The sequence below is a fragment of the Benincasa hispida genome, chromosome 8 (genome assembly GCF_009727055.1).
Source record: "Benincasa hispida cultivar B227 chromosome 8, ASM972705v1, whole genome shotgun sequence".
Lineage (NCBI taxonomy): Eukaryota > Viridiplantae > Streptophyta > Magnoliopsida > Cucurbitales > Cucurbitaceae > Benincasa > Benincasa hispida.
This window is the reverse complement of record NC_052356.1, coordinates 12,461,683-12,485,036: the sequence shown is the minus strand read 5'-3', so window position 1 is coordinate 12,485,036 and position 23,354 is coordinate 12,461,683. Positions and strand designations below refer to the sequence as shown.

Genomic DNA, 23,354 nt, shown 5'->3' with positions numbered 1-23,354 from the left:
TCAGTAAGATGGACGATTTCTGATCCTAAAACAGGAGTGGAGGTTCCATCATCTATAGTGACATTAGGTGATGAGGTAGATGTACAAAGATTAGAGAATAAACTAGGGTTACCTGTCATATGGTCTGTAGCGCCAGAGTCAATGACCCATTTTGACATGGAGGAAAGAAGCCATTTAGAAATGTTACCTGTCTCTGCGATGGCCGTAATGGGAGTAGAAGATGATGCCCTCAATGACTCTTGATACTACTGAAATTTAGCAAACTCCTCTACAGAAATCGTAATTGACTTGTCAAGATTATCAGGAGTAGAGGCAACATGTGCAGAGGGTGATGGCATCCTCTGACCCTTATTCAGCAATTTTCTGCATTCACGCTTCGTATGGCCAGGTTTATGACAATAATAGCAAACAATACCTCCTGGATTTGATTTTTGGTTATTTGGATGACCTTTGAAGCTATTTGATTCAACCCCCTTATTACCTCTATAATTATTTGTGCGCGCAATCAAAGCACTGCTAGAATCAGATGATGTAACTGCTTGTGTCTTTTCAGTACGAAGTATTCGAATGTAAGCTTCTTCCAACAAGGAGATATTTGAGCTTGACAACACTTGATCTTTGGTCATCTCATATTAGGTGCAAGACCTACTAAAAAACTCATGATAAACAACTTTTCACATTGAGCCATTAGAACTTTTGGATCCGTGTTGATTGGCATCAAGGCATTGAATTCCGCGCATGTATTTTTAACCTCCATAAAGTAGCTTGTAAGAGATTTTTCTCCTTGATCAAGTTGATATAGAGTCTTACAAAGATCAAACACTCTATTAATATTCTCTTTCCCTGAATAAAGGAAATCTAGATATTCCAATAGTTCCTTGACTGATTCGCAGTGATTTACTAGTTCAACAATTTCACGGTCAATAGAATTCTTGATTTGTAGAAGCATCCTTGAATTGTCCCGCCACCAAATCTTCTTATTAGCATCAATCGATGGCTCTTCTGTGATGTGATCATCCATCTCCATGCTCCTAATAAAGTGGCGGACATTTGATCTCCATGAATAGTAGTTGGATCCATTCAACTTGTGTTTGGTTACTTTTGACACCATAGGAACAATCTCAAACATGACTACTGGTTTCTTATCAGCCATTACCTCAAAAACAATAGACACCGGACAGCAGAGAATCAAACCCTAATTTACCGAAGAGATGTCTTTACAAGCAGTGAGAATATCTATACATCCCAAACAAACACACCACCAAGAAGAGTCAACCACACGGAAGAAACCCACAGAAAACGAACAAAAAATGACGGCGCATGCGCCGGCGCGTGGACGGACGGCACAGAAGAACAATCGGTGCGTGAGCCTCACGCGCTGGTCAGATGGCAACCGGACTTTGGGGTTTTGTAGATGGCGGTTGGGCTCCTCTTTGGACTGGGCGGTGTCGAAACAAACAGCTTCCTTTTTTTTTCCGCTGGCGACGGCGGCAGCTAACAACGGCGAACGAACCGAAGACAGCGACTATGAGCAAAAGTGTAAACTCACCTCTCCACAAAACCCTAAACGTATCACAAATGGGTTCTAAACTCTCAAACCCTAAGGTTCACAAAAATTCTAAGTTTATTTAGAGAGCTCTGATACCATGTAAAACTCTTAGGTTTGAAAAAGAACCAGAATACTCTATTCATTCACCAAAGATATGAATATATACAAGTGTACAAAGCATAGAAAAGGAAAATATCACAAAATATTTATAAAAATGGAAAATCCTAACTATAGAATTATAACAGGGTCAGTAATGATCGAAGAGATGGCATGAACAACTATCTCAACTACTTCCAGACAAGTAATTACGGCATTTAACATCTACAGTAATATTTGCCTTACTTATTGTAGATAGACTCTAGTGCAATTCTGAAAGCTCCCATACCAAAACGCTCACAAGGAAAAGCAGCCTGCCTTGAAGAGAACCTAGTTAGTTGCGATATTAGACCCATCAAAAGTACAATAAAAGGGAAAATACTAATTAAACCGGGGGGTGGGGTAAAAATGAAGAAAACAGCAACACTGCAACAGAGGAAATCAATTGTGAAACAATCCAAGAGTAAATTACAAATAGTAACCTGGTATTCAAGGTCATCATGTGCAAAATACAAGTTCGGTTGGTGTCCAAACTCCCTTCCTGGAAGACCTCCAGTTCTTAAGATATCACAAAGTACCTGATACCATAATTTGAATTAAAATCTAGACCTCTCATGCTTAGTCAGTATCCAGATTTAGCAGAGCAGAAACTCAATGAAATAGATGAGCATGAACCAGAAAATCATTTTGGAATCAAAAGAAGATTACAATTAATAATACTTGATAATATTAATAATGGTAATCCAAAAAAAAAAAAAAACTCAGACCTAGAATTTAGCCCACTACTTGACTTGGGTGATGCTTATTACAAGAACACAGAGTGGAGAGGTATCAAAGAAAAAAAAAAGGACGCTTCGTGAGCTTTTTAGAAAAGCACGATCTAACGAGTTCAAACCCAAGCACCTCAGGTGGACGCCTATGACCAGAGGCAACACATGAAGGTTACGGAAAAAGCCATGACAAAAGTCGTAGAAGCAAACTCTTCAATTAGCACATTGATCGATGCATTGCTGAAGTCAAAGGAGCAGTTGACAACATACATGGAAAGCATGCACAAAGGGATCACAACAATGAACACAATGACCAAACCTGAGCAAATGGACATGAACGAGGAGGTCACTCACCCAGTTTGCGAGTACCTATATGATTCACCACGAGGTGACGTTGATGGTGTTCGACCTTCAATAGAGATAAGTAGTCAAGATGGTTCTGAGATCATCATTCTGAGTGACTCAGAAGACAAGATGGAAGAGCAACCCAAGATGGATCCCAAAGGAGGAAGTCTGAGGAGGAGGCGGGGGGGGGTGTGGGTGGGGGTGAGGTGATGGGAGACAACTTTGTCTCGTGGGTTGGTGATGCAATCTCTTCCATGCTGTTACGGAGTGTCCAGGCAAGGCAACTTGAAGGATGCATACGCTTGAAGGGAGCAATCTATTCTACCCCCAGGTGAAATAGGCTGGGGAGGGAGAGCGTGGGGAGGACATTTGGTGGAGGTATGAGCATGCCTACCAAGAATGAGGAGAGTTGGGTAAAACTTTTTATAGTCAAGTTAGAGACTTTGTTTCAAGTAGGTCTTTAGTAGACAGGAGTTTCTTTCTAGTTTCTACTGCTTGCAATTATCTTGTAATTCTTGTAAAAAGAGAAATTTTTCTTATTGAAACTTTTTCCAAGAAGTATCATTTATTTTGGGTTTAAAGGTTAGCGTACTACGGTGGCAACAACTGCCTTGAGGACACAACCCTAGAGACTTATCCGATGGATAGGCCGGAGGTTAGCCTCAACAAGGCATCAAGCAGCTTAAGTGGGGGAGGTTTGTCACAAGGTTGTTTCATGAGATAAGAAACAGCAGGTCTGTCACAAGGTGGTTGTTAGGTTACTCTCCACCTGCACTCAGTTAACCCAACAAAAGATGCAAGAAAACAGAACAATAGAACTCTGATATATATTGATATTAATATGAAAGGATGATTCACAATTCAGTACAAGAAATACCAAATGAGTACCCTGGCTGAATAACAGAATGTTCACAACTCCAAAGAAAGAAAAAAAGGAAATAAAAGAAAGCAAACCAGCACATTTGAGAGAGCTGGTTGTCCTCTCCCTAAAAAGCTTCCCTCAGCTTTTTACCCAAATTATTCCCTGCCTACACAGAAACCTATACTCTCCTTTTATAGCAAACTTTGTGGTCCCTCAGCGGTTTTCTTCTTTTCCCATGTCCTCTGCATCATTTGTTTTCTGTGCAATTCTTTCTTGCCCCTCCTTTTATATTTGTATACAATTGGGGGTTTAACAATACTGTCCCTCTCGAAATGCAGCTTGCCTCAAGGTGGAAGCGGAGAAATTGTTGATTCATTAGGTGGACCAAATTCCCAGGTTGCTTCACTCTTCAGAAGACCCTTCCATTTAACTAGCCATTCATTAGTTGCTAGCTCTCCATTCGATGCACGCCTAGGACCATTTTAGGGATTACTTGCAACTCGAACTCTTCCGTTTAGGCAAGTGGTTGATGCTGAACCTGATGTGCTTGCCCCAGTTTCTTCTTGAGTTGAGAAATATGGAACACGTTATGGATGGCACTTCTGGTGGAAGAGCCAATTTGTAAGCCACTTCTCCGATTCTTTCAGTGATTTGGTAGGTCCATAGAACTTGGGGGACAGTTTTTCACCTCTTCGGGGCTAGTGAACGTTCCCTATACGGCCTTAGCTTTAAATACATCTCGTCTCCTACTTCAAAGTACAATTCCCTCCTGTGTAAATCAGCTTGTTTCTTCATTCTATTTTGGGCCACAACTAGGTTTTCATTCAGGGCATTAATCGCCAAATCCCTTTCTCTCAGCTGTTGTTCCACACTATCGTTGGTTGTTTTCCTTTCCCCATATGAAACCAAAGGTGGGGGTGGTCTCCCATACACCGCTTGATAAGGGGTGGTTCTAATAGACACATGAAAGGTCGTATTATACCACAATTCAGCCCACCTTTCATTACAAAAGCATTTGAGGTATGTTTCAAGACAGCGATTAACTCACTATTTGGCCGTCCGTTTGAGGGTGAAAAGTCGTGCTCCTTTTTAACAGGGTTCTCATTGCCATGAACATCTCCTTCCAAAAACTGCTCAAGAAAATTTTGTCTCTGTCTATTGTGATGGACTTTGGGACCCCATTGTGCCAAATCACTTCCTGAGATATGAATAACTCAACACCTTGTTTCGTCGAGAAAGGATGTTTGAGAGAGATAAAATGGGCATACTTACTTAAACTACCATGATAGATTCGTATCCCCCAGCCTTTGGAAGTCCATAGTCCACTCTTCCACGATCAAATCTGGAATTGGTAAGGGTTGAAGAAGGGATGCTGGCGATAAGGCCTTGGTTTTGTTTCTTTGGCAAATTTCACAACCCTCAACATACTTCTTGACGTCTAATTTCATACCTTGCCAAAACAGCTCCCCATTCATCCTTTTATAGGTTCTCAAAAATCCCAAGTGACCTCCTAACACTAAATCATCGAAGGTGTGTAATAAAGATGGGATCAAAGTAGATGAGCGAAACAAAACTAGCCTTCCTTTGTATAGTAACCAGTTATTTTTCCATTGATATTTCGGCTTTCCATCAAGGTCCATCTTTAGTACGGGTATTATCTCCTGGAGTTCTTCATCCTCCTTGACTCCTTCAAAGCCACTTCCACATCCACTAAGGCTGGAGTTGACAGCACATATGCCTCAGTTGTTCTAGGAACTCGAGATAGAGCGTCTGCTGCCTTATTCTGCAAACCAAGCTGGTATAGTATTTCAAAATCATACCCCAATAATTTAGTTAACCATCTCTTAAATTGGGGTTGGAATTCACACTGCTCAATTAGGAACTTAAGTGCCTTCTAGTTGGAGATCACTATGAATCTATTCTCCAATAAGTAGTGACGCCATTATTGTACCGCCAGTACCACTGCCATTAGTTCTCTTTGTATATCAACTTTGCTTGTGCTCTAGGAGATAGTTTTTGGCTCAAGTAAGCAATTGGTTTGGAATCTTGAGATAACACCGCCCCAAACCAAAACCAGATGCATCTGTTTTCATTACAAATGACTTCGAGAAGTCGGGTAAGGCCAATACTAGAACCATCATCATCGCTTGCTTCAGCTTTTCAAAAGCCTGGGTGGCTTCCTCATTCCATTCAAAGGCATTTTTTTGCAATAATCAAGTTAAAGGGGCTGCAATGTTGCCATACCCTAGCACGAATCTCCAATAGTACCCGGTAAGTCCTAAGAATCCTCAAAGTTCCGATATATTCTTTGGTTTGGGCCATTCTACCATTGCCTTAAGCTTTTCCCCATCAACTTCTACTCCTTGGTGAGAGATCCAATGGCCCAGGTATTGTATCTTTGGTTGGCAGAAAGTACACTTCTATTCGCGTATCGTCTATTATCTCGTGAGTAGTAATGTCTGGGATATTGAACATCACTCCCAGATGTGTCTCATGAGTAGTAATGTCTGGGCTATACACCAAAATATCGTCAAAAAACACAAGTATAAATCGACGAAGGAAGGGTCGGAATACCTAATTCATTAGTGATTTGAGTGTGGCAGGGGCATTTGTTAAACAGAAGGCATTACCATGAATTCGTAATGTCCTTCATGGGTTCTAAAAGCTGTTTTTTCTATGTCACCTTCACGCATTCAAATCTGCCGAATCTAAGATCAAGTTTTGAATAAACGGCTACTCCATGTAATTCATCTAAGAGTTCTTCAATCACAGGAATAGGAAACTTATCCGCAATTGTGGCTTGATTCAATTTTCTATAGTCAATGCAAAACCTCCATCCACCATTTTTTTTCTTGACTAGCAATACCGGGCTTGAGTACAGACTGAGACTATGTCTAATTATTCCGACTTGCAATATCTCGTTAACTAGCTTTTCAATTTCTTCCTTCTATGCGTGGCCATACTTATACGATTGAACATTGGTGGGCTTTTGGTTTTCTCCGATAAGTATCCAATGATCAATTGGTTTTGGGGGAATAGTGGTGGTTGTCCCAAATATGTCTTCATTTTGTTCCAACAGTGCTTGAATCATTACTGGTAATTCTCATACACATTTCCTTCAAGACCAATCTCGGTCTCCCCATTTCCTTCAATTTCTAAATTCTGGAATTCGATCGGGAAAACTTGGTCTTCTTCCTCCCATGTTTTCAATAAGGTCTTTGTCGAAAAAGCAGCTTGTAACCCTAGGGACATTTTAGTAATTGTGTGTACCCTAGGGCTTCCCATGAGTCTATTTATTTGGCCTATTCTCTTGTACTTTGTGTATCATAATTAATAATAAAAATCAGTGTCTATCGTGGTTTTTCTCCCTGTACTAGGGTTTCCACGTAACTGTGTTGTTATTCTCTTCCCTATTCTTTTATTTTTAACATGGTATCAGAGCTAGGGGACAAAATCCTAGCCATTATGGAAGAGAACCATCCACAGTCACCTTTAGCTAGTGAATTTTCGAGTTTTGATATGAAAACTACTATTTGAACCGCGGTAAAGGAATGTTTTCAAGCTATCTTACCGGAATTAATTTCTGCCGTCCAGCTGCAGTCAACAGAGAGCCACGGTCAATGGGAGCCGCACACAGACAGATTTGAAGAATACGTTAACAGAGCCGATCTGCCTCGTCTCGCGCCACCGTCGACTAATCCGGCTCAGATCAGGTATGGCCGCAGCAACCCCTCAGACCCACCGCGAGGTGGATCAGATCTGGCTCCGATCGGGGACGTTCGCATCCGTAGCAACCTTTCGGCAGACAGAGTTTCTTCGACAGCTTCAAATCGCGCCTTCGACCTACAGATTCTTGACGAACAGGCTGGGCGTTTGTCTATCCAGCTTCCGATCGCGCCTAGGGCTTCGACTTCGACGGGAAAAAACTCGACCGCACCGGCGTACCCTAGGGTTTTCGTGTCAGATCCGACGAACCCACTCATCCAGCAAGGAGAACAGGACCTCTCCAATTCTGCCCTAGGCGCATTCGACCAACAACAAGCCGACAACCACCTTCAGCCGATGACCCCCCTCCAACCGGCAACTACCTTCCAGTTGTTAGCGGCTGCCCCGTTTCCAACCGGTTGTGGCTCAACCCAATACCTAGATGAAAACCCGGTAAATTCTTTCCCTATTTTACCTACTACAAATATCCTGCCTGTGTTTCCCTCAGTTGACAATACAACCAGCCTGAGTACGGTTGGAATCAGTACCATCGCCTAGTCAGGCAATATACAGTCTTTTGGTCATATTAGTGTGAACGGTAAAAAACCTTGGATTGTTGACTCAGGGGCGACGGATCATCTTACTGGTACCTCTGATCAATTTCTCTCATATTATCCAAGTGCTGGTAATGAACGAATTAGGATTGCAGATGGGTCGGTCGCACCTGTTGCAGGAAAAGGGGATTTATCTCCGTTTGAGAGTTTGGTTTTGCGGGACGCTTTGCATGTTCCTAAAATTTCATATAATTTGTTATCCATCAGTAAGATTACAAGAGATTTGAACTGTCAGGTAGTTTTTTCACCCGACTCTGTTTTATTTCAGGATCTAAGCTTGAGGATGACAATTGGCACTGCCCGACACGATGAGGGACTCTACTTCCTAACTAATGATGTTTCCTCTAGGAATGATTATAGGACTAGCCTTGTCTCCTTAAATTTGTCTACCTCTGAGAATGATTTTCTGTTATGGCATTACCGCTTAGGGCATCCGAACTTTCAGTACATGAAACACTTATTTCCGCATTTATTTCGCAATATTAATGTGTCTTCTTTAAAGTGTGAAGTGTGTATACGTGCCAAACAGAGTTGTGTCTCCTTCCACTCCCAGCCCTATAAACCATCCAAACCCTTCACCTTAGTCCACAGTGATGTTTGGGGTCCCTCACCAACCACCTCCACAGGGAAACGCTGGTTTGTCACTTTTATAGACGACCACACTCGGCTTACTTGGGTCTTTCTTCTCACTGATAAGTCCGAGGTGTTATCTGTATTCCAGCAATTTTATGCCACTGTGGAAACCCAGTTTAATGCCAAGATTGGTATTTTGAGAAGTGACAATGGGCGGGAATTCTTTAACGCTTCCTTCTAGGAGTTTCTTGCTTCCAAAGGGATTATCCACCAGAGTTCGTGTGCTTACACTCCCCAACAAAATGGGGTAGCAGAGAGGAAAAATTGTCATTTGGTGGAAGTTGCTAGGTCCTTAATGCTATCCACGTCACTCCCGTCTTACCTATGGGGTGATGTCATCCTTACTGCTGCTCACTTAATCAACCGAATGCCTTCCCAGGTTCTCAATTTTCAAAACCCCTTAGACTGTTTGAAAGAGTCATACCCTACGACTCGTTTAGTCTCCGATGTACCATTTCGAGTTTTTGGTTGTGTTGCCTTTGTTCACTCCCATGGTCCAAACCGCACGAAATTTACCCTCCATGCTCAAAAATGCGTCTTTGTTGGGTATCCACTCCATCAGCGCGAGTATAAATGTTACCACCCATCCTCTCGCAAATATTTTGTTTCCATGGATATTACCTTCCTTGAGGATTAGCCCTTCTTCCCTGTTAGCCATCTTTAGGGGGAGAACTCTAGTGAAGAGACTAACTGGTCCACATATACAATTCCCTTGGTGTCTGCCTCTATTCCCGAACATGTTGGTCCTATCCTTCCTACCAATCAAGTCCTATAGGAAGAATCTCAGGAAGGAAGCAACGTCACCTGTTGCATCTCCGGCTCCGGTCCATGAGTCAAACCCGACATTAGGTATGTGTATTCCTGAAATTAATGAGATTGATACTTGTACTAACGAGTGCAAAGAAGAAAAAGGAAGGAAAGGTGTTGATAGCACCACTATAGCAGATGGGAAGACAACAGTGAATGATGATTCAGACACAGCTCTAGAAAATGTGAGTGATACTAAAGATAATCGTGAAAAAGGTGTGATTTCTAAAGATGAGAAACAGGAAGAGGAGACTAGTGATCACAATGGAAATTCTGACAGTTTGAAGGAATATGATGCTTCTCTTGATCTTCCAATAGCCCTGAGGAAAGGTATTCGGTCATATACAAGGTACCTCATGCATAGTTACATGACATACAGTAACCTATCATCTGAATTTAGGACCTTTACCACTAGTTTAGATGCAGGGGTGATACCGAGTAACATACAGGAAGCAATGGGAACTGAAGTTTGGAAAGCTGCTGTTATGGAGGAGATGAGAGCTCTGGAGAAAAATAGAACGTGGGACCAGGTGATCCTACCTAAAGGGCACAAAACGGTTGGGTGCAAATGGGTTTTCACTATAAAGTACAAGTCAGATGGGACTGTTGATCGATACAAAGTCAAGTTAGTTGCCAAAGGGTTTACTCAAACCTTTGGAGTAGATTACTCCGAGACATTCTCTCCCGTAGCTAAACTCAATACTATCCGAGTATTGCTATCAGTTGCAATTAACAAAGATTGGCCTTTGCATCAACTGGATGTAAAGAATGCCTTTCTCAATGGAGAACTTGAGGAGGAAGTCTACATGAATCCTCCTCCCGGATTTGAAGATCAGTTCACACAGCGAGTCTGCCGGCTGAGAAAGTCGCTATATGGGTTGAAACAATCTCCGAGAGCCTGGTTTGACAGATTTGCCACCTTTGTCAAAGGATAAGGGTATACCCAAGGGTACTCAGATCATACACTTTTTACAAAGAAATCAACTTCAGGGAAGGTAGCAGTTCTCATTGTGTACGTTGACGATATTGTGCTCTCCAGTGATGATGATGTTGAAATTGTGAAACTCAAAGCAAAGATGGCTAAAGAGTTTGAAATTAAAGACCTTGGGAAGTTAAGATACTTTCTCAGAATGGAAGTAGCCCAGTCTAGGGACAGAATCTCAGTGTCCCAACGGAAATACACGATTGATCTTCTAACAGAAACAGGAATGACTAGGTGCAAACCTGCTGACACCTCAGTTGAAAATAATTCAAAGCTCAGCAATACTAGTAACAGTGTTTCGGTCAATAAAGAAAGGTATCAGCGGTTAGTTAAGAAATTGATATACTTATCTCATACGAGACCTGATATTTCATATGCAGTGAGTGTCATCAGTCAGTTTATGCAGGCTTCTTGTGAAGAACACATGACAGCAATTGAACGCATCCTTCGATATCTGAAAGGTACATCAGGTAAGGGGTTAATGTTCAAGAAGTCTGATAAACGCTGCATTGAAGCCTACACTGATTCTGATTGGGCAGGGTCTGTTGTTGATAAAAAATCAACATCAGGGTATTGCACATTTGTTTGGGGTAATCTTGTGACCTGGAGGAGCAAGAAACAGGGAGTTATGGCCAGAAGTAGTGCAGAAGTTGAGTATCGGGCCATGAGTTTAGGGATATGTGAAGAGATCTGGTTGATGAAAGTGTTGTCAGATCTTCATCAAGACAATGAGCTCCCAATGAAATCGTTTTCTGACAATAAGGCAACAATAAGTATTGCAAATAATCCTATTCAGCATGACAGGACAAAACACGTTGAGATCGACCAGCACTTCATCAAGGAAAGACTTGACAATGGAAGTATATGCATTCCTTATGTTCCCTCAAATCAGCAAATTGCAGATGTGCTCACAAAAGGATTACTGAGACAAAGCTTTGATTACTATATCAATAAGTTGGGTCTTATTGATATTTACGCCCCAACTTAAGGGGGAGTGTCGAAAAAGCAGCTTGTAACCCTAGGGGCATTTTAGTAATTGTGTGTACCCTAGGGCTTCCCACTAGTCTATTTATTTGGCCTATTCTCTTGTAGTTTGTGTATCAGAATTAATAATAAAAATCAGTGTCTATCGTGGTTTTTCTCCCTGTACTAGAGTTTCCACGTAATTGTGTTGTTATTCTCTTCCTTATTCTTTTATTTTTAACAGTCTTCAATGATATTTCTGATTTTGTAAGGGAGGGGTCCCCGCATAGTATCACTTGGGAATTTCCAGCCAAAAAAGACATCGTTAATGATGGCTAATGAACACCCATGAATCCTGTGGTGCACAACCACGGCATCCCTAAAACCACATCCATCTGACTCAGATCTATTGAAAGAAAATCGACTTTCACTATTAATTCTAGAAGCTTCTACTCCACTGATCTGCGTAATCCTTTTCCTTGTACCATCGTCTCATTCCTGATAACAACCCCAAATTTCACCTTCCTTGCTACTGGTAGGTTCAGCTCCTTCACAATTTTCTGATGAATAAAGTTGAGTCGCGCCACAATCAACAAACACAATGACCTCCTTATCCTTTAACGTACCTCTCAGTTTCATCGTTCCTTTCGTAGAAAATCCAAACATCGATCTCAGGGCTATTTCTGCTTTCTCAATTACTTCGATCACCTTCAACTCGGGTTTTTCCTCTTCTTCATCTTTCTCAGTTTCAAATTCTTCCTTATTCACAATAAATAGCATTAACTCTCGACTTTCTTTCACTCTGCAACGATGTCCAATAGCATATGTTTCATTGCATCGAAAACACAACCCCTTGTCTAAACGTTCCCGAAACTCACTGTCCGACAAAGGCTTCATCGAAGGATCTCTCTTCGTGTAATTCCCCTTCACTGGAATCAATATATGCTTCATCGTTAGGGTTTCATTAGTCTTAACGTTCGTTTTGTCGGTGGAAAACCCTTCTTTCTTTCTGCCTTGGGCCTCTTTTTCATTCGGCCCAACTATACCTAGGTCGGTCAGGGCCGACTTCAAGGCCACATATTTCTGTCATTCAAAAACTGGGCCTCATGCATATAATCGTCCAAAGTTGCCAGATGCCTACTGATAACTTCGGCCTAAAGAGTCAGTTCCAGCCCATTAATAAACGCATCCCTGAGGACCAGCCATATCTAATGATGGCGCCGAATATGTTACGAACTTCTTCACGTAACCGACATAGGTCCCATCCTGTTTGATTCGCAATAGACATGCTCCTAAGCTCAGGGCCAACTTCAAGGCCACGTTTCTGTCATTCAAAAACTGGGCTCACGCATACAATCGTCCAAAGTTGCCAAATGCCTACTGATAACTTCGGCTTAAAGAGTCAGTTCCAGCCCATTAACAAACGCATCCCTGAGAACGCCTTCAGCCATATCTGGTAACGGCGCCAAATATGTTACGAACATCTTCACATAACCGACATAGGTCCCATCCTGTTTGATTCGCAATAGACATGCTCCTAAGCTCCCTTCCCCGGTGGGTCTAAAATGCTCGAACATTTGTTTCTTTAATCCTTTCGAAGTGGTAATGTGTCGAGACCCCTAAGACTCAACATGAGAACCAGTGGAGGTCCGAGCATAGCTAGGGGTGCCACAGGGGTAGAATGACAATTGACAGTCATTGACGAAATGCGGACAAGAGTCAAACAACTTAAGGAAGACCAAGTCAATGCACATGGAGAACCACTTGATCCTCGACGGGTTAGAGGTCAAGCGACGCACGCCTCAACCGAGAGAGGAGCAGTTGGATAGGCAGCAGACGCGCACGGGAGAAGGGCGCAAGCGAGCTGGTGGCTTGAGAGGCCCCGCACTAACGTCCAAACACACGCAAAAGGATCGGGACCACACGGCTGGGAAGGCATGCATGAGGCCCTCAGCAAGGCTCGCGTGCACAAACAGCGTCCCGCCCGGATAGGGCACGGTGCACACACAAAGGATGCAAAGTTGGGCACGCGCCAAAGCAGACAAACAAAGGCACGAGCACATGAGGCAGCACGTGTGGGAGTTGGTGTCCAAAGCTCACCCTAGCGGCCACATGTGGACAACGTGCACTTGGTGCACTCAAGACCACAAAACTGTGAGAGGCTCCTCAAAACGTGGAAGGTGGTCCACAAATGTAGGAGACTTCCAAGGGCAAGCAACGACATTGGTGGATGGTGGCTTCCTACTTCCAAGGGTGGTGGTGTCATAAAAATAGTAAGTGGGAGAATGGGAGCTAAAAAGAGGGGAAGAGTGGACATGTCTCCTTCCTAAAAAGAAGGAAGAGTGGAGGCATGTGGAATGGCCTTAAAGTCATGGGTAGTGAGCGATTAGTCCCACTTGGCCCACTCCTCCCACTTCCTTCACGTTTTTAGACTCCCTCCCACCTATAAATATGTCTTGAAAGGCCAAGACATGGGGAACAAGAGAGCATCAAAATTTGTAAGGATCATAAGGCTTTCACTTGAGCATTTTGTTAGCAAAGTGAATTCTCTCCATTGCAAAACTCTTCTAGAGTTGGTCTTACGAGTTAGAGTCTTTTTGTAACTGTGGTTTTCATAATCTTGAGCAATAAAATGTTATTTCAACAAGTGTGTCTCTACCTCCCTTCCTTATGGTTGAGTACCTAACACAACGCGTTCTAGGGTGTGTTTGACTTGCCATAGTCACTTGGTGAACAAAAATTGGGTCCAGTTAGTAGACTAGTCAAGTGTAACTTGGCACCGCACGAGAAAAATTTAAAAATACACAATACCACGTTTCTGCCTCGTGACATGCTCAATAGGCTCCTTCCCACCTATAAATATGTCTTAATGTTAGACCCCCAAGACTGAAGCACATGACACGGCAGGTGGGCCATGTCTCATTGGCAGAGAACACGCCCAAGGCCAATAGGAGGTTGGCCGAGACAACAATGCCCAAGGGTGTCGGGCATGCGAGCTGGCGCACGAGGCTAGCCGAGGGAGGTTAGCTGAGCACTAGGAACAACAGCATGGATAGGCTGACAACGAGGTTTGCCAAGGAAGGTGCACAACGTGGGCAGGAGGCCCATGCCCTGTGCCCGGACATCGCACAGAACACGGCAAGCGCTTGCATGCACGTGAAGATGCCATAAGGCGCACGTGCAAGGCCCTCAGCAAAGCGCCTACATGCACACGGCATCCCCCCTAGATAGGGCATGGCACACATGAAAGATGCAGTGCTAGGCGCACGGGTGCCCGAGGCACGCGCCAAGTAGGCGAGCGAAGGCACGGGCGCGTGAGGTAGCACACACGGGAGTTGGTGATCGAAGAGCACCCTTGCGGCCACATGTGGACAACGTACACTCGGTACACTCAAGACCACGAAGGTGTGGAAGGCTCCTCAAAATGTGGAAAGTGGTCCACAAAGATAGAAGACTTCGAAGGACAGGCAACTACATTGATGGATGGTGGCTTCCTACTTCCAAGGGTGGTGGTATCCTAAAAATAGTAAGTGGGAAAGTGGGAGCTAAAAAGGGGGAAACAGTGAACATGTCTCCTTCCTAGAAGGAAGGAAGAGTGGAGACATGTGGAGTGGCTCTAAAGTCATAGGTAGTGCGCGATTAGTCCTACTTGGGCAACTCCCCCACTTCCTCCACGTTTCTAGGCTCCCTCTCACCTATAAATATGTCTTGAAAGGCTAAGACATGAAAAAGAGGGGATCAAACTTTGTAAGGATCATAGGTTTTCACTTGAGCATTTTGTGAGCAAAGTGAATTCTCTCCATTGTAAAACTCTTCTAGAGTTGGTCTTGCGAGTTAGAGTCCTTTTGTAACTGTGATTTTCATAACCTTGAGCAATAAAGTGTTATTTCCACAAGTATGTCTCTACCTTCCTTCCTTATAGCCGTGAGTACCTAACACAACCCATTCAAGGGTGTGTTCGACTTGCCATAGTCACTACGTGAACAAAAATTGAGTCCAGTTAGTAGGCTGGTCAAGTGTAACGCAATATCGCGCTTCTGCCCCGTGACAATGGGTGTCAGACCCCTAAACCTTCACCATGTCAAGTGGGTGGATAACACACTCAAGGTTGACAAAAGGTTAGCCATGACACATGCCTAAGTGTTGAGGCATGCAAGAGGACGCACAACAAGCCAACAGGGGGTTGGCGTGACACAGGGCACGACGTGGGCAGATGGCCCACACCCGGTGCTAAGAGGAGGGCACGGGCACTCAGTGCGCATGTGGCACACACGAGAGTGATGGGGCGTGACTGAGGCTAGTAGGGCACGCAGCACAGACAGGCGCTTAGACGCACACGCGCATCGCACAACAGCAGCAAGCACGCGTGCATGCACAGCCCACATGGGCGAGGGCACTAGGGCACGTGCGAGGCCAAGCGGAACATGGGCGTCATAGGCGCACGCCAGGCAACAACCGGCAAGGTAGCACGCATGCAATGTGTGGGAGACACGGTCTTGGTGCCATCCTGGCACAAGCGGTCAAGCGTGTACTCAAGGTGAGGCTTGGTCCGGGACAAGGGGAAGCATTTTGAGAGGCACTTGATAATAATAAGGGATTATTATTAAGTGTGCTTGTCCAAGGGGAGCTAGCAAGCATATATATAGGCAAAAGTGGTGGACATCCATGATCATGGTCATCATGGGTGGTTATTCCCTAGTTTGTAGGAAGGTGGCCCTAAAAATAGTAAATGGGAGAGAGTGGGTGCTAAATAATAGGAAGAAGTGGTCATGTCCCCCTAAAATGAAGGAGATAATTGTGGACATGGGAGGGTGACCCTAATTACATGGGTAATGGGCGATTTTACCTCACTAGGGCCACTCCCACGTTTTCCTCCCATTATCACTCCTCCTACGCCTATAAAAGGATGACCTTGGGGGTTGTCCAAGAAATTCGATGACACATTCATTCATTAAGTCATCTCTCGCAAAGGAAGACCTCTCACACAGGAGACTTCCTGTCTCGAGTCTTGAAAATGTGGTTTTTATGTTACTTTTGGTAATAAAGTGTTACATTTCCACCAATTGTACGTATATCTCTCCTACCCTCTCTCTAGTCAAGTCATGTGGTGATAGTGTGAGTTCAAAAAGGCCCTTTGGGAGTTCCATCGAGCATTCGAGTGTTCTGTGGGTGTTTTGGGCAAGTTCATGTAGGTTGATCGAGTGAGACTTGGCACTGCACGGGGTAAAAGGGCAAAAAATTCCATGGTAGGATTCTCCCCTGTGACATGTCACAGGACAGAAGCGCAGTATTGCGTATTTTTAAATTTTTCCTGTGCGACGCCAAGTTACACTTGACCAACCTATTAGTTGGACCCAATTTTTGTTCACTAGGTGACTATGGTAAGTCGAACACACCCTAGAACGGGTTGTGTTAGGTACTCACGGCTATAAGGAAGGAAGGTAGAGACACACTTATGGAAATAACATTTTATTCCTCAAGGTTATGAAAACCACAATTACAAAAGGACTCTAACTCACAAGACCAACTCTAAAAGAGTTTTACAATGGAGAAAATTCACTTTCGCTCACAAAATGCTCAAGTGAAAGCCTTAAGATCCTTACCAATTTCGATCCCCTCTTGTTTTTATGTCTTGGCCTTTCAAGACATATTTATAGGTGGGAGAGAGCCTAAAAACATGGAGGAAGTGGGGGAGTGGCCCAAGTGGGACTAACTGCCACCCACTACCCATGACTTTAGGGTCACTCCACATGTCTCCACTCTTCCTTCCTTTTAGGAAGGAGATATGTCCACTCTTTTCCCATTTTTAGCTCCCACTGTCCCACTTACTATTTTTAGGACACCACCACCTTTGAAAGTAGGAAGCCACCATCCACCAATGTAGTTGCTTGTTCTTGGAAGTCTCCTACCTTTGTGGACCACCTTTCACATTTTGAGGAGCCTCCCATGCCTTTATGGTCATGAGTGCACGAAGTGCACGTTGTCCACATGTGGCCGCCAGGGTGAGCTTCAGTCACCAACTCCCACGCGCGCTGCCTTACGCCCGTGCCTTCGCTCACCTGCTTGGCACGCGCCTCGAGCGCCCATGCGCCCATTTGGCAAGCACACAAACCCAGCACTACATCCTTCGTGTGCACGCCATGCCTTATCCGGGCAGGACGTCGTGCATGTGTGCGCGCTTTGCTGAGGGTCTCGCGCACGTGCACCTAATGGCATCTTCGCATGCGCACATGCGTCTAGGTGCTACGCACCTGCGTCCACCATGTTTCGTGCAATGTCTACACACAGGGCATTGGCCTCCACCCATGGGACACGGCCCACCTGCCGTGTTATGTGCTTCAGTCATGGTGGGTCTAAAATGCTCAAACATCTGTTTCTTCAATCCTTCCTAAATGGTAAGGGCTTTCCGGTTGTGACTCCATCGGAACTAGTCCACTTTGTCGAGTGCAAAACTAACAACTGCCACCTTAACTTTTTCAACATCCGTCAGCTCATTCAAAGTAATGCCCGGCCTTGTAAATCCACGATTTGGGGTTTTCACCTGAGAACATAGACATCTCCAAACACTTGTATTTGCTCTTATTTGTTTCCCCCACTACTTGGTTCTGAGATGAATAAGTCTCTTCGAGCTTCTCTTTTAATTTGAATTGAGATTCATCAGAGGCGTTGGACTACTTATTCCTGCACGTCAAGTTGTTCTCCTTTACTTCTTCGGTAAGCTTCTCAATACTCTTACACAGTCCCAATAACATATCTTTCATTTCGGAGATCTTTATCTCGTTAGTCTCCATTCTGAGCCATTGCTCTTGTTGGCCCAAGGATTGATGGGCTCTGATACCAATTTGTTAGGTTACTCTCCACCTACAATCAGTAAACCCAACAAAATATGCAAGAAAACAAAGCAATAGAACTCTGATATATATTGATATTAATATGAAAGGATGATTCAGGATTCATTACAAGAAATACCAAATGAGTACCCTGGCTGAATAACAGAACGTTCACAACTCTAAAGAAAGAAAACAAGGAAACAAAAGAAAGCAAACCAGCACATTTGAGAGAGTTGGTGGTCCTCTCATAAGAAGCTTCCCTCAGCTTTTTACCCAAATTATGCCCACACAAAAACCTATACTGTCCTTTTATAGCAAACTTTGTCGTCCCTCAAGGGTTTTCTTCTTCTCCCACGTCCTCTGCATCATGTGTTTTCTGTGCAATTCCTTTCTTGCCCCTCCTTTTATATTTGTATATAATTGGCGGTTTAACCGTTGTTTCATGAGACAATAAACAGCAGGAGGTTCGAGCAAGCACGGCACAAGCGAGTCACAAAAAGGGTATGAAGTGGGTACTTGTCCAACAATAGTTGTGTGAACCTTGTGAGAGGCTGTTGTGAGTCATCCAAATGAGAGGTTTGGGAGAGTTCAGAAGAGTGGTTACTTCCAAATTAATCATATGAGAGAACCACACACTATGGTGAGGAAGGCTGGCTAAGAGGTGTCTCGCAAACGAGTCCTACAACCCATGAACATGAGCAAGCGACCTAGAGAACCTCTTAGCACTGCACGAGCAAAGTGAAAAAATCTAGGTCAATATTAGGCCTGTGACGTGTCTTTTGTGTAGCCTATTTGCGTTATAACAAAGGAGTCCCAAGATCTATTGGGCAAATAGGAAAGTTGACTAAGGATGGAACCTTTTAGGCCGCATGGACAAGGTAGAAAAGTTATTCGTGTTTTTTTTCCGTGACGCCTGGCCTCTTCACTCCTTAAAAAGGGAAATAATAGGAAACAGTATCCCATATCAATATTACAGATTAAAAAGAAGAAAAATATGCAACCAAAAGCTTCATGAATAGATGGATAGGCCTTATATGATGTGTTGCAGAAAGAAGGGGACAGAGAGAGAAGAAAAAATCTTCACTTACTTCAGTTTGTTCTGCATGTTTAAAGAAGTTACATTTTCTAAACACAGAAGAGGAAGGTGATTATTGCCATTGGTTCTAATTATTTTAGCTCAGTGAAATTGGGAAAAACAATCAATTCTTTCATCAATAGAGAGCAGAAAGAAAAAAATGAGATAAAGCTCTATTTATTTCAAGAACACGTCTTGGAAGATATAAAGCTTAAGGCAACCTGAATATCCCTACTCCAGTCAACAGAATCACTAACGATGAAGGCAGCCTCAACTCTCTCTGAGCAAATTTTCTTCTCCTCAGTTACATCTGTGATAGTTTTTTCATGATTAGCACCTTTTATAGTCGTCCATTTCTTATATGGTGCCAGAGGATCAATGTTATCAAAGAAGGATGCATATTCATCAATTGAAAGAACATTCCTGAAGAGAAAAGAATGTGTAAAGCTCATATCATCAAGTTGATATGATATAAACAAAACCACAAATTCTATCCAAACAAAAAGCTTACTGAAATCCATATTCAGACATCACTGCAGCGGGTTCTCCTTTTCCAACAGCAATCACAAGTTTGTTTTCATATCTGATACAAAAATTGCAATGTCTTTGAGATCAAACTCATTGGAAGTTATTTACTTAACCAACCAAAGAGTTGTTATTGCTACTTAAAGCTTGAAGTTCATTAGTTTTGGCCAAAGTAGATGGACCACACCGTATCTGCTACTGCCTCTATGCGAAATCAGGTATAATTACTTTAAGGTTTGCATCAACTTCCTGTTATTAGACAAGATATAATTTATTTTATGTTAAACCAAACTTATCTAATATCATTCTTGCATGGGGCAAAAATTTAGTGCCTCCTATTGGCTAAATTTAATCATTAATGATCAATTTTAACCCTTCAAAGGTAAATATGTACATACACATTTGCAGCAATCTTTAGATAAATATAACTTCAGGCATTTTATCGAAACAATTTGACTTGATCAAAGGATTTCATGTTGGCAAAGAACCCCATCAGAGAAGAAATCTCACAGAGATGGAGATTGACGAGTGGGCCACTTCATTATCAATTTTAGAGACTTTTTCAGTCTTGTTCTTCATTTGAAAGGTCACACACTCATGCATCAACACTTTTGACAAGCTCCAAAGGAGGTCCCCAAGGCTTTATATATCTCTTCCAACTGTTGCCCTAGGTGTTTCTCCAATGCTGAAACACAACATCCTTTTTGGAGCTGTGCTTTGGCTACAAAATGCTGGAATTGTTTACAAAGTGCCTTTGGTCGGAAATTCCTAAGACCAGGTGTTGAGTTATATCTCTATTTCTAATGGGTCATCCCTTCAAAAAGGATGAAAAGATCCTTTGGCTTTGTCACGGTTGTGCTTTATTTTGTAATCTTTGGTTGGAATGTAATGCTCGCATCTCCATGGATAAAAACCGTGACTATAGTTTTTTATTGAACCCACACCTCTTTTAGCATCTCTTGGAGCAGATTATGTCCTCCTTGTAATCGTAGTCTAGCTACCTCTTTAATCAATGGAGGTTTTTTGTAATTGTTATCTCTTCCTATGTATAGGACAGCATTTTTCTATCCAAAAAAAAAAAAAAAACCCTTCTGTCATTTTAAATTATCAATACATGTGATGTGGTAGAAAATAAATGGTACAGACACCAATTCCCATCAGATCTAACTATACCCGTTCACAAGGTGTTTAAATGGTGAATGGCCCTGAACAACCTGTTCAAAATCCAAATGAAAGAATTTACGCAATAATCTAAGTGTAATGGGAAATGGAGTTAGCGGAGCAATGGTTCAAAACCATTCTAGGTTAAAAAGCAAAATAGGAACAAAGAGATACCTGTAAAGGTGATATATTTACGCCCAAAACTTCACTCAAATCTGAGGCTCTCTTGGATTCACGAAATCCACCGCCTGCAGAAGTAACCAAAACTCGAGCTCAATACATAATTGTGCCTAAACCGAGTCCTACTAGCAATCCATATGATTTTTCTCACGTAAAACAGAAAAAAAAAAACAAGGAATATTGATATTAAAATTTTTAAAACAAAATTAAGCTTAGTAAATTCAAGTGAACATTTCTAGAGACTATGTACTTGGTTTCACTCAGATTGAATTAAGTGTAGACCAATTGCTTCAAGATAGATACTCAGCTACTTTTGATTATAGCAAAATGCATTATTATTAAAAAGGGAAAAAAGGAAAAGGGAAACAATTTCAAAACTCTTGCAAAAAAAATCAGAATACTAGCAAGATCAGAACTTCTACAACAAATCGAGGAAAAATTAATATACAAGCCATTTACCCACTATTGCAAAGAAAATACCATGATGATGCAATTCACTATTTGACAAACAGATACAAATTAAAATATAAATTGGTAAAATTCAAAATTATCAGTCATTCTATTACACCACCAAATTGAACAATGATATTATTGAGCAACCCCTAGTTGCTTCCAGCATATCAAATTGAAAACTAGAGTGTGATCAAAGAAATTACCATTTGTCAAGAAGATATAAGGAATCCTTAATACACCTGCCAAGAATAGACGAAGATACATTACAAGAGAGGAATAATAAACAATGTAAACGTTTCAACGTGGTTGGGTTGCAAAAAACAAGGAAACCATGCCAGAATCTTCATATAACTTTCTGAGAGCTTGTGGAGAGCCTCCAATGGGAGCATCGCCGCGGAGAAGCACGCCATCAATGTCGAAGGCAATGCCAAACGTAGGTCTGCAAAATGAGGACGTCAATCGCAACAGAATCAGTATTTTTTCTCTCAATCAAGTGATTACAGAAAGATTGAATTCACAAAAAAAGAGAGGAAATAGGAACCTGGTGAATTGCGAGGAAATGTGTGAGAATGAACGAAAGAAAATGGAGCGAAATGGCGATAATCCGATTCTGCTTCGGCTCCGCAGCGGCTTTGTGATGATACGGAAGCTCATTCTGTAGACGTATCGGTACAAGTTGATTTTCGATCTTCACAAGCTCGAGCGAGCTAGAGACTAGAGAGATTACAAAATGCTCATTTATATAGTAGATTTCAAATGTAGTCACACCTACACTTTCTTAACTAGACATTTAAAGGTAAAGGCAAATTTCATAAAGACCTTTTTCCAATGTGAAATTCCAGTTATACCCCCCATATTTTAAAACTAAAGTTGGCGTCTATTCCATCCTTTTACTTGGTGATCGTTCGCATTCTCCTAACACTTCTCTCATTTCTCGATTATTTCTCTCTGTGTTGTCTCAACTTCTCCCTTCGTCTTCGATGTTGTTCACTACTCGTCGATCGTATCTATATATTTTTGCCTTCGTTTCAATTCTGTTTCCATCATTCTAGTCATCTGAAAAATATGTACTCTCATCCATTATTGTTTGAAATCATTCAGTACATGGGTTTGATTAGAGTTCGTTTAGTACGTAGACATAGATTGCATAGCTTTATATAATCGATCGCATAGCTTTATATAATCGATCGTATAGCTTTAATAAAAGATCATATAGCTTTTAATACTAGATCACGTAGGTTCATATACTAGATCACATAGATTTATATAATCGATCGTATAGCTTTTAATAAACGATCGTACAGCTTGTGTTAAACAATCGTATAGTGTTTAATACTAGATCGTATAAATTTCCATAAACGATCATATAGCTTTTCATACTCAATCGTGTAGCCTTTCATACTCGATCTTATAGCTTTAAATATCTGATCATATATGTTTGCTAGATTGTAGATGGTGCGTTCAGTCCTAGTTAAGAAATATTTTCATGCTACCGTAACTTACTTAGCACACATTGGCAAGACGAATGCACTGATTAAGGAAAAAATAACCAAAACACATATGAGCATATTCAGGAATGCATGTTTTGGTCCACTATTGGACGTAGACCTTGTATTTTCTTTTAAGAGAGGTCACAAATGAGAATCCAGATGTCATAAGTTGCAACATCATGAGGAAGAAAGTAACATTCACTCAAGATGATTTTAATTTGGTGACTGGGTTGTGGCCGACTGAGAAAATATTAGAAAGGGATACCATAAATGAAAGGCTACAACATCTCATCCTCGAACTGAAGATAGATAAC

General features: G+C 42.2%; 1 protein-coding gene across 1 annotated transcript in view; it reads right to left on the bottom strand.

Moving 5' to 3' along the window:
* The window catches only part of LOC120083713 (uncharacterized protein YKR070W), a 28,070-nt gene extending 5,764 nt beyond the window's left edge, over positions 1 to 22,306 (bottom strand). The window contains exons 1-9 of the mRNA XM_039039561.1: positions 22,092 to 22,306; positions 21,886 to 21,989; positions 21,754 to 21,789; positions 21,092 to 21,165; positions 20,930 to 20,970; positions 19,743 to 19,814; positions 19,453 to 19,654; positions 2,128 to 2,223; positions 1,892 to 1,959 (exon numbers count right to left, since the gene is read on the bottom strand). Coding sequence (XP_038895489.1) covers positions 1,892 to 1,959; positions 2,128 to 2,223; positions 19,453 to 19,654; positions 19,743 to 19,814; positions 20,930 to 20,970; positions 21,092 to 21,165; positions 21,754 to 21,789; positions 21,886 to 21,989; positions 22,092 to 22,204 — 806 coding nt within the window. The 5' untranslated portion in view covers positions 22,205 to 22,306. The remainder of the gene's footprint in view (positions 1 to 1,891; positions 1,960 to 2,127; positions 2,224 to 19,452; positions 19,655 to 19,742; positions 19,815 to 20,929; positions 20,971 to 21,091; positions 21,166 to 21,753; positions 21,790 to 21,885; positions 21,990 to 22,091) is intronic.
* Between the last annotated feature and the right edge of the window lie 1,048 nt (positions 22,307 to 23,354).